Raw genomic sequence first — 24,267 nt, forward strand, 5'->3', positions numbered from 1 at the left:
CAAGAAGTATAGTTACTTCTGAGGTAACTTTACCTCACCTGAGGTAATATTACCTCTAGCTGAGGTAATATTACCTCACCTGAGGTAAAGGTACCTCACCTGGGGTAATGTTACCTTGGCTGAGGTAATGTTACCTCACCTAAGGTAAACTTACCTCCCTTGAGGTGAAGTTACCTCACCTGAGTTGAAGTTAGCTCACCTAAGGAAATGTTAGTTCACCTAAGGTAATGTTACCTCACCTGAGGTAAAGTTACTTTACCTGAGGTAAAGTTACCTCTATCTGCGGTAAGGTTACCTCACCTGAAGTAAAGTTACCTCACTTGAGGTAATGTTACCTCACCTGAGGTAAAGTTACCTCTATCTGAGGTAACGTTACCTCACCTGAGATAAAGTTACCTGTACTTAACATAATGTTACCTCACTTGAGGTGAAGTTACCTCTATGTGAGGTAACGTTACCTCACCTGAGGTAACGTTACCTCTATCGGAGGTAACGCTACCTCACCTGAGGTAAAGTTACCTCCACCTGAAGTAATGTTACTTCAGCTGAGGTAAAGTTACCTCACCTGAGGTTAAGTTACCTCACCTGAGGTAATGTTACCTTGGCTGAGGTAAAGTTACCTCACCTGAGGTAAAGTTACTTCACCTAAGGTAATGTTACCTCCCTTGAGATAAAGTTACTTCACCTGAGGTAAAGTTACCTCTCCCTGAAGTAAAGTTACCTCACCTGAGGTAAAGTTACCTCTCTCTTAGGTAAGGTTACCTCACCTGAGGTAAAGTTACCTCTACCTGAAGTAAAGTTACCTCAACTGAGGTAAAGTTAACTCACCTGAGGTAAAGTTACCTCACCTGCGGTAAGATTACCTCTACCTGAGGTTACCTCAGGTAGAGGTAAAGCTGGAGCTAGTACGTCATGGTGGAGGTGGGGAGTCCTCACACTTTACCACAAAGACAAAGATCCCCCGTGTAGCCTCTAACAGGCTGTTAGTGAGCAGCACCCATTAAGGCTACCGGCACTGTGGCACACGAGGGGGTGGGTGGCCAGCACCACGCCCGGCCGCATTTGTCTCCCCAGTGGCGATGTTCACACACCGCTACACCGGGTGCTCATTTGAGGCCGAGTCGACCTAGGGGACGAGGTCCCAGGACCGGTTCAGATGATCGTCACCGCTGTTGGTGGTGGCCGTGAGCGGGAATGGAACTCGGGTCTCTGCCGGCTTCGTAGCGCAGCGCTCGGCCAACACCGGCGACGATCTTCTAACCCGGTCCTGGGCCTCGTCCCCTAGGTCGACTCAGCCTCAAATGAGCACCCGGTGTAGCGGGTGTGAAGTAGTGAACATCGCCACTGGGGAGACAAAGGCGGCCAGGCGTGGTGCTGGCCACCCACCCCCTCGCGCGTCGTTCCAGCCTTCATAGGCGCTGCTCGCTAACAGCGCTTGCCCCGACAGTCTGTTAAGGCCACACGGGGGATCTTTGTCTCGTATCCCTGTGACTCGCTATCCGTGCGACTCCATCTCCGTGACTCGCTATCCGTGTGACTCCATCTCCGTCACTCGCTATCCGTGTGACTCCATCTCCGTGACTCGCTATCCGTGTGACTCCATCTCCGTGACTCGCTATCCGTGTGACTCCATCTCCGTCACTCGCTATCCGTGTGACTCCGTCTCCGTGACTCTCTATCCGTGTGACTCCATCTCCGTGACTCGCTATCCGTGTGACTCCATCTCCGTGACTCGCTATCCGTGTGACTCCATCTCCGTGACTCGCTATCCGTGTGACTCCATCTCCGTGACTGCGTCTCCGTGACTGCGTCTGACCGTCGTCCGCGTCTCGTCCCCTCCGTGTCTCTGCGCCTCAGCAGCAGGAGATGGGCGACTTCCGAGACATCAGAGGCTTCTTCACCAAGGCCGAGTGGAGCGACCTGGCCGAGTGCGAGAAGCGGCGCTACAGGAACATCAAGCAGAACCACGCCGTCATGCTGAACCTCGGTGGGTACGGCAGGCCCGAGCCTCTTCACAACTAAACTAATTGTCGTAGTGATTATAATGATGATGAGACCAGAACGTCGTAGCAGAGTGCCATGCACGGGGCGCCACGGTGGCTATGAGATGTTAACTCCCTCGCCTGGTATACAGGAGGTCGTGGGTTCGATGCCTGTCATATATGTGGAGTCTACGTGTGTCTCTCCCCGGTGAGATGTTAACTACCTCGCCTGGTCTACAGGAGGTCGTGGGTTCGATGCCGACCCTGACGATGCCTGTCATATATGTGGAGTCTGCGTGTGTCTCTCCCCCGTGAGATGTTAACTCCCTCGCCTGGTCTACAGGAGGTCGTGGGTTCGATCCCGGTCCTCTGGGTTGTCGCTCCACAATGTAGAATCAACATCACGCGTTTAACGTATTTGGCTGCTGCTGTAAATGTCCACGTGGTGAGCCACTTGGTTGAGCTGTCATTTTTGGCAGCCAGGTCGCTTCTGAAGAAGATGCCGATAGCTCAGTGGACTTCACTTGGTGAAGTAAAAATAGATTTAGTTTTAGTTTAATGATTTGTTTACCTTTCCTCTACTTTGCTCTGCTGTCGTGTTTGTGTATTGTGTCGTTGTTGTAACTTTCCTGGCCCCGTGCCCCCTATGGGACATCTGTGAAAAAGAGCTTCGTAGCTCATCGGATTCCTAATGTTGGAGAGTAAACCCACAACATATACAAAAAATAGTTTATTTTGTGTGTGTGTGTGATTTGTTAACCTTTCCTCTACTTTGCACTCCTATCGTGTTTACTGTATTGCTTGGTGTTGTTGTAGCAACCACATTATATAGATGAACGTAGTGGCGGTGGAACACCATTTCGCTGTGTAAAAGAATCAGCACATTTTTGGCAATAATTATTTATTTTCCTCGCGATTCGAGACCCCGGACAGAAGGATATTTCGAGTTGGTGGTGATGGTGGTGGTGCGTCAAAATCAGTTGTCGTGATGCCATAGCGGCGGGAAGACGGAACGTGACACGAGCAGAACTGAACACGAAGCTTTTCAGTCTGTTGTCGTACAGCGGGGCCCAGTCTGATGACGATCTGCTGCTCCGTGCTCCGGTGGTGCCCAGTCTGATGACGATCTGTTGCTCCGTGCTCCAGTGGCGCCCAGTCTGATGACGATCTGCTGCTCCGTGCTCCAGCGGCAAGATTTGACTCCTCGTGCCCCTAGAGACTCGGTGGGACGGTTCCTCGATACGACTCGTGGTGTCGCCACCGCACGTTCGGAATGGGGGACGCGGCTGCTGAATCTGAGTGCAGCTTCTGACGGAGAGTCCTGCAGCTCACTCAAGGGGCGACAGCGACATCGTCGGGACTGTGAAAAATAAGAATAGGTTTTACGCTTTAGGGAAATGAAACAGGAGGCGGTTAAGATGTTGAAACACCAGCTAGATTGTAGCTTTTGCAAGGAATCAAGTTACCGCATTAACCACGCGTACTTGTGGCGAACACGACAAACAAACACTCTCCGATAATAATCACATCGTCCGGACTGTGTTACGAGGAACCGGCGTGTCGCTATGCTGCACCGGTGTACCGCCAATACGTCCAAATAACAATGACCGACTGCCTCCTTGCGCAGGGATGAACCCGGCCCAGCCCGAGTTCATGCGCGCACGCGGCAAGCGCAGGGCGAGGGGGAATGGAGCGGAGTGCGGGCGGTCGAGCGACTCCGACGAGGAATGGACGAGGAGGAGGAAGAGGAAGGAGGTGGCGGTGCACGGAGGACGAAGAGGCGGAGGAGGCAAACGTAAAAGGGCGCTTCCACAGCGTGTAGAGACCCCCTGTAGACTCACACAGAGACCCCCTGTAGACTCACACAGAGACCCCCTGCAGACTCACACAGAGACCCCCTGTAGACTCACACAGAGACCCCTGTAGACTCACACAGAGACCCCCTGTAGACTCACGCAGAGACCCCCGGTAGACTCACACAGAGACCCCCTGTAGACTCATACAGAGACCCCCCTGTAGACTCACACAGAGACCCCCTGTAGACTCACACAGAGGCCCCTGTAGACTCACGCAGAGACCCCTGTAGACTCACGCAGAGACCCCCGGTAGACTCACACAGAGACCCCCTGTAGACTCACGCAGAGACCCCTGTAGACTCACACAGAGACCCCCTGTAGACTCACACAGAGACCCCCTGTAGACTTACACAGAGACCCCCTTTAGACTCACACAGAGAACCCCTGTAGACTCACACAGAGACCCCTGTAGACTCACACAGAGGCCCCTGTAGACTCACACAGAGACCCCCTGTAGACTCACACAGAGACCCCCTGTAGAATCACGCAGAGACCCCTGTAGACTCACACAGAGACACCCTGTAGACTCACACAGAGACCCCTGTAGACTCACACAGAGACCCCCTGTAGACTCACACAGAGACCCCTCGTAGACTCACACAGAGACCCCTGTAGACTCACACAGAGACCCCTACAGACTCACACAGAGACCCCTGTAGACTCACACAGAGACCCCTGTAGACTCACACAGAGACCCCTGTAGACTCACGCAGAGACCCCTGTAGACTGTTAAGGCTGCACAAGGGAGATCATTAATTTATTTGTAAATATGTGAGTGAGTAAATGCGTGCATGCGTAAATACGCACGTGGGTGTGTTCACACGTGTGTGCGTGTGTTAATGCATTTCCGTGTGTTCACACGTTTCCATGCGTAGCGGTAGTGTAGCGGTTGGTGCGCTGTGCTATGAACCTGGCGACCCGGGATCGATTCCCGCTCACGGTCAACACCAGTGACGATTATCTGAACCGGTCCTGGGCCTTCCCTAGGTCGACTCAGCCTCAAATGAATACATGGTGCGGTGTGTAAACATCGCCACTGGGGAGACAAAGGCGGTCGGGCGTGGTGCTGGCCACCCACCCCCTCGTGTACTGTTCCGGCCTTCATAGGTGCTCACTAACAGCACTTGACCCTACAGTCTGTTAAGGCTATACGGGGGATCTTTGCGTGTCCGTGTGTTCACACGTGTGTGCGTGTGTTTGCTGGTATCCATGTGTTCAAACACATGGACACGTGTGTGCGTGTGTTCACAGGTGTGTTCACAGGTGTGTTCACAGGTGTGTGCGTGTGTTCACGTGTGTTCACACGTGTGTGCGTGTGTTCACACGCGTGTTCGTGTGTTCACACGTGTGTGTGTTCACGCACACACGTTTGTGAGTGTGTTCACGTGTGTGTGTGTGCGTGTGTTCACGTGTGTGCGTGTGTTCACACGTGTGTGCGTGTGTTCACGCAGGAGGAGGCAAGGGGGCTGCTTCACGCTGGGCTACCGTGGGAGAGTCGCACGCGAGGGCAGCTCCCAGCAAGCGCAAGGTCTCTGTGCACAGCGCACGGCACTCCTCTCGTTACAGCTGCTGCTGCTGTTGTTGTTGTCTTTAGTTTGTTGACCTTCCCACGCACCTCCCATTAGCGAGGTTGGCTACGTACGGTGCCAAAGAAATTCAACATACGTACGTACTACTAAACACTACTATACCAGGGACGTGCGGTCAGGGGAGGCAGGCGAGGCTTGAGCCTCACCTGTCATATACTCCAATGAAAATAGCTTTTACGAAAAGTAAAAAAGAAATGTTTCCACTCCTCTGTTATAATTGTCATTTCTGTATAATTCCAATCATTACAGAGAGATGGTAACAGGCACGCGCTTATTGCCCGCGCTCCATCCAGTTTCTGAGGGGTTGCGCAATCAGAGGGGAGGCTGAGCTCGTCGCTGCCTCACCTCTCGTCTCCCTGTATTTGCAGCGGAGCTCCGCAAATTTGGCGATTTTGACGATCAAAATTATTGGAGTCGTACAGAAATGACGTAACGCAGATCAGCGGAAGAATCTTAATTTGTATTTTATTACTTTTTACTTTTCGTAGAAGAGGCTTGGCCTGCCATACCCACCGAGGTTCAGCATGATGACGGCATGGTTCTGCTTGATGTATGGAATCAGATATACAGAAGCAGAATATCAGAATTAGAATATGTATTGTACTGGAGGAATCCGATGAGGTGTCAGGGTCGAGATCGAACCCGCGACCTCCTGCGTACCAGGCGAGGGAGTGAACATCTCCTAGCCACCGCTGGTCACTGCACCAACTCTGTCCCCCACACCCCCTTCCGACCCCTCACCCCACCGCCCCCTCCGCTCAGACTAAAGCGGAAGCCCTGGAGTACGTGTGGAGCATCTTGCAGGGCGTGGAGGAGGAGCAGCAGCAGGAGGAGGAGTTCAGGGGATTTGAGCTGAGGGAGGTGCACAAGGCCAGGATGGCGATGTTCAGGCTGGAGCGCAGAGCCACCGCCTGCAAGGAGGCCCTGAGGGTGGTGCTGCAGAGGATACGTGGAGGTGCGTAGCCTGCAGCGGTGATTTCTATTCACACCGCAACTCCACGCTCCTCTCTATTCTCACCGGAACTCCACACTCCCCTCTATTCTGACCGGAACTCCACACTCCCCTCTATTCTGACCGGAACTCCACACTCCACCTCTATTCTCACCGGAACTCCACACTCCCCTTTATTCTCACCGGAACTCCACACTCCCCTCTATTCTGACCGGAACTCCACACTCCCCTCTATTCTCACCGGAACTCCACACTCCCCTCTATTCTAACCGGAACTCCACGCTCCCCTCTATTCTCACCGGAACTCCACACTCCCCTCCATTCTCAGCGGAACTCCACACTCCCCTCTATTCTCACCGGAACTCCACACTCCCCTCTATTCTGACCGGAACTCCACACTCCCCTCTATTCTCACTGGAACTCCACACTCCCCTCTATTCTCACTGGAACTCCACACTCCCCTCTATTCTCACCGGAACTCCACACTCCCCTCTATTCTGACCGGAACTCCACGCTCCCCTCTATTCTCACCGGAACTCCACACTCCCCTCTATTCTCACCGGAACTCCACACTCCCCTCTATTCTCACCGGAACTCCACGCTCCCCTCTATTCTCACCGGAACTCCACACTCCCCTCTATTCTCACCGGAACTCCACGCTCCCCTCTATTCTCACCGGAACTCCACGCTCCCCTCTATTCTCACCGGAACTCCACGCTCCTCTATTCTCACTGGAACTCCACGCTCCCCTCTATTCTCACCGGAACTCCACGCTCCCCTCTATTCTCACCGGAACTCCACGCTCCCCTCTATTCTCACCGGAACTCCACATTCCCCTCTATTCTCACCGGAACTCCACGCTCCCCTCTATTCTACTCGGAACGCCACGCTCCCCTCTATTCTCACCGGAGCTCCACGCTCCCCTCTATTCTCACCGGAACTCCACGCTCCCCTCTATTCTCACCGGAACTCCACACTCCCCTCTATTCTCACCGGAACTCCACACTCCCCTCTATTCTCATCGGAACTCCACGCTCGCCTCTATTCTCACCGGAACTCCACGCTCCCCTCTATTCTCACCGGAACTCCACGCTCCCCTCTATTCTCACCAGAACTCCACGCTCCCCTCTATTCTCACCGGAACTCCACGCTCCCCTCTATTCCCACCGGAACTCCGCAATCTTCCGCTGCTGCTGATGGAAGTCGCCACTGCTGCTGATGCTTCTGGTACATGTGCTCCCGTCAGTGCTGCTGCTGGTACTGATGCAGCCTATGAACCAAACAATGTTTATTTTACCAGGGTAAGCCCCACTGAGCCGTGTAGCTGTTTTTTCAGAAGCGTCCTGGCTATCACAAATGATAGCTCAACGTAGTTGACTTTTCACCATCGTCATCACGTGGACATTTATAGCGGCCAAATTACCCTCAACGCCTGACGTCGATTCTGAACGTCGAGTGGAAAACCGGAGGACCCGGAGAAAAATCCACGCAACCACGGGGAGGTACGACACGCAGACTCCAAACATACAGCGTGGGTCGTCAGGGTCGGGATCGCACCCACGACCTCCCGTAGACCACGCGAGGGAGTCAACATCTCGTGACGGAGGAGAGAGAGAGAGAGAGACGCGCGGGCTCCAGATGTACGGCAGGCTTCGTCAGGGTCGGGATGGAACCCACGACCTCCCGTACACCGGGAGAGGTGGTCAACATCTCGCCGCGTTTGCCCGCAGGCTCCTCCGTGCCGCCGGCCTCCTCCGCCCAGGCTGCGGCGGTGTCGCTCAGCGCTCGCTCTCGCTACGGCCTGCGGCAGCGCGAGAGGAAAGTCTACACAGAGGTGGAGGAGCCCCAGGACGACGACTTCTTCTGTGAGACCCCTGCTCCCTCTACCTCTCACTCTCTCACTCTCTCTGTCACTGTCACTCTCTCTCTCACTCTGTCACTTTCTCACTATCTCACACTGTCACTCTCTCACTCTCTCTCACACTGTCACTTTCTCTCTCTCTTTCACTGTCACTCTCTCACTGTCACTTTTTCACTCTCTCTCTCTTACTCTTTCTCACCTCTCTCTCTCCCTTTGTTACACTCTCACTTTCTCACACTCTCACCTATCTCCCTCTATTGCTCCCGCGCTTTCACTCGATATATTCCACCTGCTCCCTCTCACTCTCTCCCCCTCGCCCTCCCTCTCACACGCTCCCTTTCTCGCACTCTCACTCACCTCTCTCTCTTTTGCTCCCTCGCTCAGGGATGCTGGCAGGTAGGGAGGGGAGGGATGCAGGGAGGGTTACAGGGGATACATCTCCGATGAGCGAGCTAAATAAGTTCACCATGCAGAGAGGGAGGGATGGAGGCATCTGTCTGGAGCGCTCCTCACCCTCTCACTCTCTCACAGTGCCACTGCTGCTGCTGCTGTTGCTACTGCGATTCGCCCCCCTCCTGCTGCTGCTGCTGTGGCTCTCAGTCTGCGAGCTGTGCAGGGATTTCTACCTGGGGGAGTGCTCCGTGCACGGCCCGCCAGAGTTCATCACGGACGCGGCCGTGGCCCCGGGAGTGGCCGACAGGGCCCGGCTCAGCCTGCCCCAGGGCCTCACCGTCGGCGCCTCCTCCATCGCCGGCGCCGGCCTCGGCGTGTGGAGCAACAGGAAGAAGCTGCCCAAGGGGGTGATGTTTGGGCCCTACCAGGGAGAGGTGTCTGAGGAGAACCCCGTGAGCGAGTACTGCTGGCTGGTGAGCTGCTGCTGCTGCTGCCACTGCCACTGCTGCAGCCTCCTCCTATTCCTACATCATCATCGTCGTCGTCGTGTGTGGAGAGGAGGCTCGTGAGGGAGATACAGAGAAACCCATAGCTTCACACAGTCACCCACAGACTCACACAGAAGAGACCCAGAGCCTCACACGGAGACCCAGAGACTCGCACAGAGACCCGGAGACTCGCACAGAGACCCACAGACTCACACAGAGACCCAGAGACTCGCACAGAGAGACCCACAGACTCACACAGAGACCCAGAGACTCACACAGAGCCTTAGAGGCTCACACAGGGACCCACAGACTCACAGAGAGACCCACAGACTTGCACAGAGACCCACAGACTCACACAGAGACCCAGAGACTCACACAGAGACCTAGAGACTTGGACAGAGACTCAGAGACTCACACAGGGACCCACAGACTCACAGAGAGACCCAAAATTTCACGTCATTATGAGTTCAACTTGTAACCCACAGTAGCCGCTCGCTCGCAAGGACAGAACAACTTCGATGCGTAAGGAGGAACCACAGACTGGTGGTTCCTCCTCACGCACTCCTTACGCAAAAATAAACCACGACACCTCGCGGCTGATCTCGTCAAGAAGCATAAACCATCATCACGCAAACTCTGTTCATGCTCGCAGCAGCAGCAGCAGCAGCAGCGGCGTTTGGCTACACATCGTGCAAAGACAGTGGTCACCGCATGGCGCGGCGCTTACAGACGCACTTCTGCGGCCGTCTGGAAGGCTCTTGCTTACAATATGAGGAAGCCACTGGGAGCTATGCACTTTTAAATCTTGTAGATTTAAAATTCATTTCTTTAGAACTGCTCTTAGTGTTTAGTTTGTTGTCCTTCCCCCGCACCTCCGATCAGCACGGTTGGCTACGTCCGGTACGAAAGAAGTTCAAGTTACGGTCCAACTCACATTAATTATCCGTGGATCTGCTCGTGTGCGTGTGTGTTTCAGATTTACAAAAACAAAAAGGATCGTGAATATGTTGATGCTCAGGATGAATCTAAATCAAACTGGATGAGGTGATTCTTGTCTTAAGGACCACTGCACAGAGAGACCAGAACCACCACACACAGAGACCAGAACCATGACATACAGAGACCAGAACCACCACACACAGAGACCAGAACCACTACACATAGAGACCAGAACCACTACACACAGAGACCAGAACTACTACACACAGAGACCAGAACCACTACACATAGAGACCAGAACCACTACACACAGAGACCAGAACCACTACACATAGAGACCAGAACCACTACACACAGAGACCAGAACTACTACACACAGAGACCAGAACCACTACAGAGACCAGAACCACTACACAGAGACCAGAACCACTACACAGAGACCAGAACCACCACACACAGAGACCAGAACCACCACACACAGAGACCAGAACCACTACACATAGAGACCTGAACCACGACACACAGAGATCGGAACCACTACACACAGAGACCAGAACCACCACACAGAGACCAGAACCACTACACACAGAGACCAGAACCACCACACGTAGAGACCAGAACCACTACACATAGAGACCAGAACCACTACACACAGAGACCAGAACTACTACACACAGAGACCAGAACCACTACAGAGACCAGAACCACTACACAGAGACCAGAACCACTACACAGAGACCAGAACCACCACACACAGAGACCAGAACCACCACACACAGAGACCAGAACCACTACACATAGAGACCTGAACCACGACACACAGAGATCGGAACCACTACACACAGAGACCAGAACCACCACACAGAGACCAGAACCACTACACACAGAGACCAGAACCACCACACGTAGAGACCAGAACCACTACACACAGAGACCCGAACCACTACACACAGAGACCAGAACCACTACACATAGAGACCAGAACCACCACACAGAGACCAGAACCACCACACACAGAGACCAGAACCAAGACACACAGAGACCAGAACTACTACACACAGAGACCAGAACCACTACACACAGAGACCAGAACCACGACACATAGAGGCCAGAACCACTACACATAGACCAGAACAACTACACAAAGACCAGAACCACTACACAGAGACCAGAACCACCACACACAGAGACCAGAACCACGACACATAGAGACCAGAACCACTACACATAGACCAGAACAACTACACACAGAGACCAGAACCACCACACACAGAGACCAGAACCACTACAGAGACCAGAACCACCACACAGAGACCAGAACCACTACACACAGAGACCAGAACCACTACAGAGACCAGAACCACTATACAGAGACCAGAACCACCACACACAGAGACCAGAATCACCACACACAGAGACCAGAACCACTACAGAGACCAGAACTACTACACACAGACCAGAACCACTACACACAGAGACCAGAACCACTACACATAGAGACCTGAACCACAACACACAGAGACCAGAACCACCACACACAGAGACCAGAACCACTACACACAGAGACCAGAACCACTACAGAGACCAGAACCACCACACAGAGACCAAAACCACGACACAGAGACCAGAACCACTATACAGAGACCAGAACCACCACACACAGAGACCAGAACCACCACACACAGAGACCAGAACCACTACAGAGACCAGAACTACTACACACAGACCAGAACCACTACACACAGAGACCAGAACCACTACACATAGAGACCTGAACCACGACACACAGAGACCAGAACCACCACACACAGAGACCAGAACCACCACACACAGAGACCAGAACCACTGCACCCAGAGACCCTGGGCCTCCCCTTGGTCGACTCTGCATCAAATGAGCACCCGGTACTGAGCGTGGTTCCAGCCCCACCACCCCCACCTAGCGCCCAGTGCCGGCCCTTAATAGGCGCTCGCTAACGGCGCCCACCCCGCCCCCCGCGTCTGCCCCCGCAGGTTCGTCAACTGCGCGAGGAATGAGCAGGAGCAGAACCTGGTGGCCTTCCAGCACCGGGGGCAGATTTACTACCGCACGTTCCGTGCCGTGGGGCCCGGCTCTGAGCTGCTGGTCTGGTACGGCGAGGAGTTCGCCCAGGAGCTGGGCATCGCCTGCGAGGCCGGGCCCTCGCGACGCCGCAGCAGCAGCAGCAGCGAGTTGGCTCCCAGGGCCACCGCCAGAGACCTGCACCCCGTGCAGCCTCCACCAAGCGAGGAACACTGTGAGCACCGCTCACCAGAGACTCACCACTGCTCACCAGACTATAGCCACCACTCACCAGAGATGATAGCCACCACTCACCAGAGATGATAGCCACCGCTCACCAGAGATGATAGCCACCACTCACCAGAGATGATAGCCACCACTCACCAGAGATGATAGCCACCACTCACCAGCAATGATAGCCACCACTCACCAGAGATGATAGCTACCGCTCACCAGAGATGATAGCCACCACTCACCAGAGATGACAGCAACCACTCACCAGAGATGATAGCCAACGCTCAGCAGAGATGATAGCCACCACACACCATAGATGATAGCCATCACTCACCAGAGATGATAGCCACCACTCACCAGAGATGATAGCCACCACTCACCAGAGATGATAACCACCACTCACCAGAGATGATAGCCACCACTCACCAGAGATGATAGCCACCACTCACCAGAGATGATAGCCACCACTCACCAGAGATGATAGCCACCACTCACCAGAAATAATAGCCACCTCACCAGAGATGATAGCCACCACTCACCAGAGATGATAGCCACCACTCACCAAAGATGACAGCCACCACTCACCAGAGATGATAGCCACCACTCACCAGAGATGATAGCCACCACTCACTAGACATGATAGCCACCACTCACCAGAGATGATAGCCACCACTCACCAGAGATGATAGCCACCACTCACCAGAGATTATAGCCACCACTCACCAGCAATGATAGCCACCACTCACCAGAGATGATAGCCACCACTCACCAGAGATGATAGCCACCACTCACCAGACATGATAGCCACCACTCACCAGAGATGATAGCCACCACTCACCAGAGATTATAGCCACCACTCACCAGCAATGATAGCCACCACTCACCAGAGATGATAGCTACCGCTCACCAGAGATGATAGCCACCACTCACCAGAGATGATAGCCACCACTCACCGGAGATGATAGCCACCACTCACCAGAGATGATAGCCACCACTCACCAGCAATGATAGCCACCACTCACCAGAGATGATAGCTTCCGCTCACCAGAGATGACAGCAACCACTCACCAGAGATGATAGCCACCGCTCAGCAGAGATGATAGCCACCACTCAACAGAGATGATAGCCACCACTCACCAGAGATGATAACCACCACTCACCAAAGATGATAGCCACCACTCACCAGAGATGATAGCCACCACTCACCAGAGATGATAGCCACCACTCACCAGAGATGATAGCCACCACTCACCAGAAATAATAGCCACCTCACCAGAGCTGATAGCCACCACTCATCAGAGATGATAGCCAACACTCACCAGAGATGACAGCCACCACTCACCAAAGATGATAGCCACCACTCACCAGAGATGATAGCCACCACTCACCAGAGATGATAGCCACCACTCACCAGACATGATAGCCACCACTCACCAGAGATGATAGCCACCACTCACCAGAGATGATAGCTACCACTCACCAGAGATGATAGCCACCACTCACCAGAGATGATAGCCACCACTCACCAGAGATGATAGCCCCTGCTCACCAGAGATGATAGCCACCACTCACCAGAGATGATAGCCACCACTCACCAGAGATGATAGCCACCACTCACCAGCAATGATAGCCACCACTCACCAGAGATGATAGCCACCACTCACCAGCAATGATAGCCACCACTCACCAGAGATGATAGCTTCCGCTCACCAGAGATGACAGCAACCACTCACCAGAGATGATAGCCACCGCTCAGCAGAGATGATAGCCACCACTCAACAGAGATGATAGCCACCACTCACCAGAGATGATAACCACCACTCACCAAAGATGATAGCCACCACTCACCAGAGATGATAGCCACCACTCACCAGAGATGATAGCCACCACTCACCAGAGATGATAGCCACCACTCACCAGAAATAATAGCCACCTCACCAGAGCTGATAGCCACCACTCATCAGAGATGATAGCCAACACTCACCAGAGATGACAGCCACCACTCACCAAAGATGATAGCCACCACTCACCAGAGATGATAGCCACCACTCACCAGAGATGATAGCCACCACTCACCAGACATGATAGCCACCACTCACCAGAGATGATAGCCACCACTCACCAGAGATGATAGCTACCACTCACCAGAGATGATAGCCACCACTCACCAGAGATGATAGCCACCACTCACCAGAGATGATAGCCCCTGCTCACCAGAGATGATAGCCACCACTCACCAGAGATGATAGCCACCACTCACCAGAGATGATAGCCACCACTCACCAGCAATGATAGCCACCACTCACCAGACATGATAGCCACCACTCACCAAAGATGATAGCCACCACTCACCAGAGATGATAGCCACCACTCACCAGAGATGATAGCCACCACTCACCAGACATGATAGCCACCACTCACCAGAGATTATAGCCACCACTCACCAGCAATGATAGCCACCACTCACCAGAGATGATAGCTACCGCTCACCAGAGATGATAGCCACCACTCACCAGAGATGATAGCCACCACTCACCGGAGATGATAGCCACCACTCACCAGAGATGATAGCCACCACTCACCAGCAATGATAGCCACCACTCACCAGAGATGATAGCTTCCGCTCACCAGAGATGACAGCAACCACTCACCAGAGATGATAGCCACCGCTCAGCAGAGATGATAGCCACCACACACCATAGATGATAGCCATCACTCACCAGAGATGATAGCCACCACTCAACAGAGATGATAGCCACCACTCACCAGAGATGATAACCACCACTCACCAAAGATGATAGCCACCACTCACCAGAGATGATAGCCACCACTCACCAGAGATGATAGCCACCACTCACCAGACATGATAGCCACCACTCACCAGAGATGATAGCCACCACTCACCAGAGATGATAGCCACCACTCACCAGAGATGATAGCCCCTGCTCACCAGAGATGATAGCCACCACTCACCAGAGATGATAGCCACCACTCACCAGAGATGATAGCCACCACTCACCAGCAATGATAGCCACCACTCACCAGACATGATAGCCACCACTCACCAGAGATGATAGCCACCACTCACCAGAGATGATAGCCACCACTCACCAGAGATGATAGCCACCACTCACCAGACATGATAGCCACCACTCACCAGAGATGATAGCCACCACTCACCAGAGATTATAGCCACCACTCACCAGCAATGATAGCCACCACTCACCAGAGATGATAGCTACCGCTCACCAGAGATGATAGCCACCACTCACCAGAGATGATAGCCACCACTCACCAGAGATGATAGCCACCACTCACCAGAGATGATAGCCACCACTCACCAGCAATGATAGCCACCACTCACCAGAGATGATAGCTTCCGCTCACCAGAGATGACAGCAACCACTCACCAGAGATGATAGCCACCGCTCAGCAGAGATGATAGCCACCACACACCATAGATGATAGCCATCACTCACCAGAGATGATAGCCACCACTCAACAGAGATGATAGCCACCACTCACCAGAGATGATAACCACCACTCACCAAAGATGATAGCCACCACTCACCAGAGATGATAGCCACCACTCACCAGAGATGATAGCCACCACTCACCAGAGATGATAGCCACCACTCACCAGAAATAATAGCCACCTCACCAGAGCTGATAGCCACCACTCATCAGAGATGATAGCCACCACTCACCAAAGATGATAGCCACCACTCACCAGAGATGATAGCCACCACTCACCAGAGATGATAGCCACCACTCACCAGAGATGATAGCTACCACTCACCAGAGATGATAGCCACCACTCACCAGAGATGATAGCCACCACTCACCAGACATGATAGCCACCACTCACCAGAGATGATAGCTACCACTCACCAGAGATGATAGCCACCACTCACCAGAGATGATAGCCACCACTCACCAGAGATGATAGCCCCTGCTCACCAGAGATGATAGCCACCACTCACCAGAGATGATAGCCACCACTCACCAGCAATGATAGCCACCACTCACCAGAGATGATAGCCACCACTCACCAGAGATAATAGCCACCACTCACCAGAGATGATAGCCACCACTCACCAGCAATGATAGCCACCACTCACCAGAGATGATAGCCACCACTCACCAGCAATGATAGCCACCACTCACCAGAGATGATAGCCACCACTCACCAGAGATAATAGCCACCACTCACCAGAGATGATAGCCACCACTCACCAGCAATGATAGCCACCACTCACCAGAGATAATAGTCACCACTCACCAGGGATGATAGCCACCACTCACCAGAGACGATAGCCACCAATCACCAGAGATGATAGCCAACGCTCACCAGAGATGATAGCCATCACTCGCCAGAGATGATAGCCACTGCTCACCAGACTATAGCCACCACTCACCAGAGATGATAGCCACTGCTCACCAGAGATTATAGGCACCACCCACACTGATAAGGTGCAAGTTAGTAACTGGTGTGGTGTGTAGTAGTAAACATCGCCACTGAGAAGACAAAGGCGGCCATGTGTGGTGCTGGCCACCCTCCCACTCGTGTGCCGTGCTGGCCTTCATCGGTGCCCGATAACAACACTTGTCCCAAAAGTGTATACAGGCTAGACGGGGGTTCTTTGTCTTTGTGTGTGTATATAGAATGGAGCCCACTGCACTACGAACCCGGCCACCTGAGTTCGATTCCCACTCACGGTCAAAGTCAGTGGTGAATGTTTAGGCCTCCCCTAGGTTGACTCAGCCTCAAATGAATACCTAGCTTAAACGTGGAAACATCGCCACTGGAGAGACAAAAGCGGCCGGGCCTGGTGTTGGCCACCTACTCCCTCGTGTGCCATGCCGGCCTTCATAGGTACTCGCAAACAGCACTTGCCCCAATAGTCTGATATGGCTGTTGGGGACCTTTACCTTTATATGTACACACACACGTGTTCAAGAGTGTTCATGTCTAGGTGTTGGTGTATGCGTCTTGTGCCTCTGGGATGACGCAGGTGGAGTGGGTGTGGAGGTCACAAGGCTGCCGTGTCCTGCCTGCAACCGTCAGTTCATCTGCCGCTCTAGTCTAGAGCATCACGTGCAGAGGAGACACCCCACTAAGGCCAGTAACAAAACTCATCAGTGTGACCAATGTCCATTCAGCACAAACTACAATAATCGCTTGAAGATACACCAGAGAACACACACGGGAGAGAAACCGTTCAAGTGCACCGTGTGTGAGAAGGCGTTTGCACGGCTATCACACCTTCACAGGCACCAGAGAACACACACGGGAGAGAAGCCGTTCAAGTGCACCGTGTGTGAGAAGGCGTTTGCACATCTACAACACCTTCACAGGCACCAGAGAACACACACGGGAGAGAAACCGTTCAAGTGCACCGTGTGTGAGAAGGCGTTTGCACGGCTATCACACCTTCACAGGCACCAGAGAACACACACGGGAGAGAAGCCGTTCAAGTGCACCGTGTGTGAGAAGGCGTTTGCACATCTACAACACCTTCACAGGCACCAGAGAACACACACGGGAGAGAAGCCGTTCAAGTGCACCGTGTGTGAGAAGGCGTTTGCATGGCTATCAGCTCTTCACAGCCACCAGAGAACACACACGGGAGAGAAGCCGTTCAAGTGCACCGTGTGTGAGAAGGCGTTTGCACAACTACCAGATCTTCACAGGCACCAGAGAACACACACGGGAGAGAAGCCGTTCAAGTGCACCGTGTGTGAGAAGGCGTTTGCATGGCTATCAGCTCTTCACAGCCACCAGAGAACACACACGGGAGAGAAGCCGTTCACGTGCACCGTGTGTGAGAAGGCGTTTGCACGGCTATCAACTCTTCACAGCCACCAGAGAACACACACGGGAGAGAAGCCGTTCAAGTGCACCGTGTGTGAGAAGGCGTTTGCACAACTACCAGATCTTCACAGGCACCAGAGAACACACACGGGAGAGAAGCCGTTCAAGTGCACCGTGTGTGAGAAGGCGTTTGCATGGCTATCAACTCTTCACAGCCACCAGAGAACACACACGGGAGAGAAGCCGTTCACGTGCACCGTGTGTGAGAAGGCGTTTGCACGGCTATCAACTCTTCACAGCCACCAGAGAACACACACGGGAGAGAAGCCGTTCAAGTGCACCGTGTGTGAGAAGGCGTTTGAACGGCCATCAACTCTTCACAGCCACCAGAGAACACACACCGGCCAGAATGCATTTTCTCATCCACGTGGAAACAGAAAAGTCAGCCATCCTGAGCACAAAGCGTACAGCGCCGAGCTGTGAATTAGTTTCAAACAACAGGCCACGTGATTAGCCGAGGCTGTGCCACTCTTGAAACTGATTTTGAACGTGAACACGGAAACCTACGGAATCCTCCTACACCTGCCTCACACCCTGTGGGGGGCGGGAGATTAAACCGACCCGGCCACCCCTCGATTGCAAGTGCGGAGTTCTCGGTCCCAACCACTGCACGTCCCCACCCCCCCACCCCCACCACCTGGGGGTCCCTGTGTGTGTGAGTGTGCAGAGTCCCCCGTGCAGAGCTGCACTGTTGTTACCCTAGAGGGGGGCACCGCAGGGCGATCCACCTACAGATACCCCAGTCTGCACGTCTCCCGCCGGTCTCCGTGAGCACCGCGTGCCGACTCGTAGCCCTGCCCCGTGCGACGTACGGGGCAGGGCTACGCGGGTACAGTGTGTACAGTACGTATAGTACGTACAGTGCGTACCCATCCAGCGGTAGGCCGAACCGCGGCCGATGACGAAGGTGGCGTCCGCTCACGAATCTCCGTGCACTCAGTCCCGTAGCCCCGAGCCATCGCTTGCGCGATATTCACTTTGCTGCTGAGAGGAAAGCTACGGGGAGGATGTGGGGGGTGGGGGGTTGGTAGGAGAGGACATCTGTGGAACGGCTGGAGATCTGCGGAGAAGAGCTTCACAGCTCATCGGATTCCTGCGGTCTGAAAAAAAATATTCTGAGATGGCGTTTGGGGGGGGTGTAGGTATGAGTGGGGCATCTGAGCTTGGATCGCCCTGCGTGTTGTTGCTGCTGCCTCCCCCATTGAAAATGTTCCCGGCGTGAACTTTGACCCTTTGCCGTTGCGACGACGCCGCGCGCCGTGCGTGAACGTCGTCGTCGTCGGAACAATGAAACGCAGTGAGAACTAAAGTAACTTTATCGGTAGCGAGGCTCCCACAGGGCCACGCGGGCAGGGAGCGTGGCACAGTTTTGGCGCCGGCTAGCGCAGAGTGGCGGCGGTCGTGTCGCTACGCTTCTCTGCGGTGAGCAACGACGTCTTGATAACAACAACAGCAGCAGCCGCTCGCTCAATTCGTGGGATTCTGCGGTGAACGGCGACACCCACCCCGTGAACGGTGACGTCCACCCCGTGAACGGTGACACCCACCCTGCAACTCTGCGGATGTCTCGGACGCTGGAAAGTGTTAAGAGATTCTCGGCGTCGTCCCGGTTGCTCGCGTGTCGTCGCACGGTGGTGGCGCGCGTTGACTCTAACACGGTTAAGAAAGTTGAGCGTTAGTTTGTGATTCTGTTTAAAATTATATACTTAAACTATAAAAACATTATATTGGGATTTTACCAAGTAAGGTCCAACTGGATACGTAGTGGCTCTTTTATCAGACTCGGCCACCTGGCCATCACAAATGAAAGCTCAACGAAGTGGCTCATCATTGCGTGGACATTGATAGCGGCCAGATACTCTGATTGCGTGATCTTGATTTTGGACCTGGAGAAAATTCACACGACCACGGAGAGAGACGTGCAAACTCAAAATATACAGCAGGCGTCTGGGTCGGAATCGAACCAACGATCTTCTGTACACCAGGAGAGGTAGTTAACATCTCAACATGCGTTCAGAGTATTTGGCTGCTGTAAATGTCACGTGACAAGCAACTTCGGTGCGTCGCCGTCATTTGTGATAGGCAAGTCGCTACCGCACAGCTCAGTGGGGGCCTTACTTGGAAAAGTAAAGTGAAGTAAAAAAACAAAACCTGCTGTTGAGAATGACCTCACCGGACCGGTGGAGGCAGCGCTGACGTCTTGGTCCCAGTTGGCAGCGCCGGCGTCTCGTTGGTTGTGAAGGCAGCCCAGCTCACACAGCCCGTGCCGGTGTCTCCAGGAGGTGGGAGCGACTTGCTCTGTGTCAGTGTCTCCAGGAGGTCCCAGCGACTTGCTCTGTGTCAGTGTCTCCAGGAGGTGGGAGCGCCTTGCTCTGTGGTGACACTTTGCCGTGACAGAGGTTTGTTCTTTGTTGTTGTTGTTGGGTTAGAGATCTCGTAAACATAAACATTGTGTCGTTAACCCACCATCACCCACTACCATCGCCTGGCACGGCCAATCAGTCAGGGTTTGTCACGTAAACGAAACGTGCCAATTGGTTACCGACTTCAGCACACACGGCGCTTGTGTGTCGGGGAGAGTGAACCCACCACAGCATTTACAATTCGAGTACCGGTGACGTTTCACCGGCGATTACAAACAACGGCGACCGGCTTCATCGGGCGAGGTGCCAGGATTGTGATCCAACGCCATCTAACCCGGCGGCAACGACGACAAAAACCTTCGTCGCAGATACCGCCGGTCGCGAGAGACCGCGCGTGGCGCTTTGTGTTGCCGTCGCGTTGCCGCGAATCGTCGAAGCGCGTTCACGGTCCGTCGTTCTCCCGCAACGCGGCGGTGGTTGTTGCGTTCCTGAAGAACAACCGCGTTGTGGAGAAATAATATAAACTATAATGGGGGGGTGGGGGGTGAAGCGTGGTCCGCGATAACACGCGAGATGATGGGCAAGACAGAGGCGGGACTAAGACCGAGGCTCGTGGGTAGCGTCTAGAAGCATCCAGCAGCATCCCAACGCCTCCTCCTCGTTGCGACGCCGCTACACCGAGGGCAGCCGCACGTAGAACCGCTTACTCCTACTCGCGTTGAGACGTAGTTCCGTTCGCTCGGTCGCGTCGCATCCAATCCGCGTCCGCGTTACGGACGGCGTGTATCCCCTTACGATACATTCACGGCGTTACGTCGTCCAGTTGGCGTCGTTAGAACTAACACGCGGCGTTGTAGCGGAACCAGACTGTACCCGTTGTCTCCTGCTGTTCAACGCAGAGGCCGCATCGACCGTTACAATAGTCGTTGTAGCCATTGCGAGCCCCAAGCTGTTGTTGGCTCCCGGCTCTTAAACTCGCGTTTTTCTGGATTTTCTTGTTGTTATTCTGTCTCTCGCTGTTCAAATAAACCAACCGTTAAAATTATAGACTGATCATTTCTTTTGTCAGTGGGCAAACGTACAAAATCAACAGGGGATCAAATGCTTTTTTCCCCCTCACTGTCATCTGTAATCGTTACACACAGCAGCACCTGGTCACAACTGCTCGCCGCTGATCCTAACAACACCGATCCTAGTCGTCATCCCTGCACGTCAAGGATGGTAAAACTATGACCCAACAAACTTACACATCACACTGTCCTACAGATTTCAATTCACACGCCCCTACAGACTTCACTTCACACGCCGCTACAGACTTCAATTCACACGCCCCTACAGACTTCAATTCACACGCCTCTACAGACTTCACTTCACACGCCCCTACAGACTTCACATCACACTGTCCTACAGACTTCAATTCACACGCCCCTACAGACTTCACTTCACACGCCGCTACAGACTTCAATTCACACGCCCCTACAGACTTCAATTCACACGCCCCTACAGACTTCACTTCACACGCCCCTACAGACTTCACTTCACACGCCCCTACAGATTTCAATTCACACGCCCCCACAGACTTCAATTCACACGCCCCTACAGAGTTGTGTTGGTTCCTATACTCTGCACTCCCATGGTTTTTATTGTATTGTGTTTGTTGTTGTGGCGTTCTGACCCCGTGCACCTACTGTGGACGTCTGTGGATAAAAAGAGCTTCACAGCTCATCGGATTCCTCCAGAATAAAAAAAAATAAACTTAAAAACTCTGATGGCGTCACTGCGTGGTGACGTCACGCGTCTCGCCCCCCCCACTCCTCCGTTACCCCCCACCCCTCCCACCCCCGTTACCCCCCCCACTCCCCCCCACCACCAACCACCGCCATTGGCCACTCAGTGACGGTGACGTCCCCACGGCGCCTGTGCCAGGCTGGGTGCACTTCGAGGCTGCCGCGTGAAGTGAGGTGGTGACGTCACGCGAGCGTTGTGTTTAACGATTACAGTGGCACGCGGCCTGCACTACGTAAGGGTTACTTTGACACAACGTTACCTCTATCTGAGGTAAAGTTACCTCTATCTGAGGTAAAGTTACCTCTACCTGAGGTAAAGTTACCTCTATCTGAGGTAATGTTACCTCTACCTGAGGTAAAGTTACCTCTATCTGAGGTAATGTTACCTCACCTGAGGTAATGTTACCTCTATATGAGGTAAAGTTACCTCCATCTGAGGTAACGTTACCTCTACCTGAGGTAATGTTACCTCTATATGAGGTAATGTTACCTCTACCTGAGGTAAAGTTACCTCTATCTGAGGTAAAGTTACCTCTACCTGAGGTAAAGTTACCTCTATCTGAGGTAAAGTTACCTCACCTGAGGTAAAGTTACCTCTACCTGAGGTAAAGTTACCTCTACCTGAGGTAAAGTTACCTCTATCTGAGGTAAAGTTACCTCTACCTGGGGTAATGTTACCTCCATCTGAGGTAATGTTACCTCCACCTGAGGTAAAGTTACCTCTACCTGAGGTAAAGTTACCTCTATCTGAGGTAAAGTTACCTCTACCTGAGGTAAAGTTACCTCTACCTGGGGTAATGTTACCTCTATCTGAGGTAATGTTACCTCCACCTGAGGTAAAGTTACCTCTACCTGAGGTAAAGTTACTTCACCTGAGGTAAAGTTACCTCTTCCTGGGGTAAAGTTACCTCTACCTGAGGTAATGTTACCTCTACCTGAGGTAAAGTTACCTCACCTGAGATAATGTTACCTCTACCTGAGGTAAAGTTACCTCACCTTCCATTGCATTCCGATTATCTAACCCTGAGGTAATAATCACGCGAGCATTGTGTTTAACGATTTAACCACGTGAGAATATAACGCTAATATTACGATATGAGCATTATCTGAAGTGAAGTGAATACGTTAGGATTACCTCAAATAATGTTACATTTACCTGAGGTGATGTTACCTCCCCGAGGTAAAGTTACCTCTACCTGAGGTAAAGTTACCTCATCTGAGGTAAAGTTACCTCTATCTGAGGTAAAGTTACCTCACCTGAGGTAATGTTACCTCACCTAAGGTAAAGTTACCTCACTTGAGATAATGTTACCTCTTCCTGAGGTAAAGTTATCTCGCCTGACGTAAAGTTAACTCACCTAAGGTAAAGTTACCTCATCTGAGGTAACGTTACCTCGCCTGAGGTAAAGTTATCTCATCTGAGGTAAAGTTACCTCACTTGAGATAATGTTTCCTCTATCTGAGATAAAGTTATCTCGCTTAAGGTAAAGTTACCTCATCTGAGGTAAAGTTACCTCACCTGAGGTAAAGTTACCTCGCCTGAGGTAAGATTACCTCTACTTAACGTTATATTACATCACAAGGGGCACAGCAAAATGACTGGTTCTTTCGGTAAAGTCACCACGTAGAAGGGAAACAATAAAATAATAAAAATATAAAACAATAAAATTCACACCTGATGATTGCTTGTGTTGCAGTCGAAACGTCGTGAGAATTTTATTGTTTTTATATTTTTATTATTTTATTGTTTCCCTTCTACGTGGTGATGACTTTACCGAAAGAACCAAGAATATGAATCCCTGCAGTCACGAAAGCTTTAAACCAAAGAGTATGAATCCTTGTAAAAGGTTTAAGTTTGGTGTTTTAACATCTTAACGCAGCTGTTTTGTTGCCAGAAAAAAGGTGAAAAC

At 52.7% G+C, this 24,267-nt stretch overlaps 1 protein-coding gene across 1 annotated transcript; it reads left to right on the forward strand.

Moving 5' to 3' along the window:
• Window positions 1-1,681: 1,681 nt before the first annotated feature.
• Window positions 1,682-21,617, forward strand: LOC116937521 (uncharacterized). Its single transcript, XM_076058926.1, has 9 exons — window positions 1,682-1,987; window positions 3,610-3,777; window positions 5,290-5,366; window positions 6,190-6,382; window positions 8,077-8,244; window positions 8,841-9,179; window positions 10,098-10,119; window positions 12,071-12,305; window positions 17,218-21,617. The coding sequence occupies exons 1-9, from the start codon at window positions 1,867-1,869 to the stop codon at window positions 18,628-18,630; spliced, it is 2,736 nt and encodes a 911-aa protein (XP_075915041.1). The 5' UTR covers window positions 1,682-1,866; the 3' UTR covers window positions 18,631-21,617.
• Window positions 21,618-24,267: the final 2,650 nt, after the last annotated feature.

The sequence above is a fragment of the Petromyzon marinus genome (assembly GCF_048934315.1).
Source record: "Petromyzon marinus isolate PM22_M1 ecotype Great Lakes invasive population chromosome 80 unlocalized genomic scaffold, UKy_Petmar_22M1.pri1.0 chr80_unloc.3, whole genome shotgun sequence".
Classification (NCBI taxonomy): domain Eukaryota; kingdom Metazoa; phylum Chordata; class Hyperoartia; order Petromyzontiformes; family Petromyzontidae; genus Petromyzon; species Petromyzon marinus.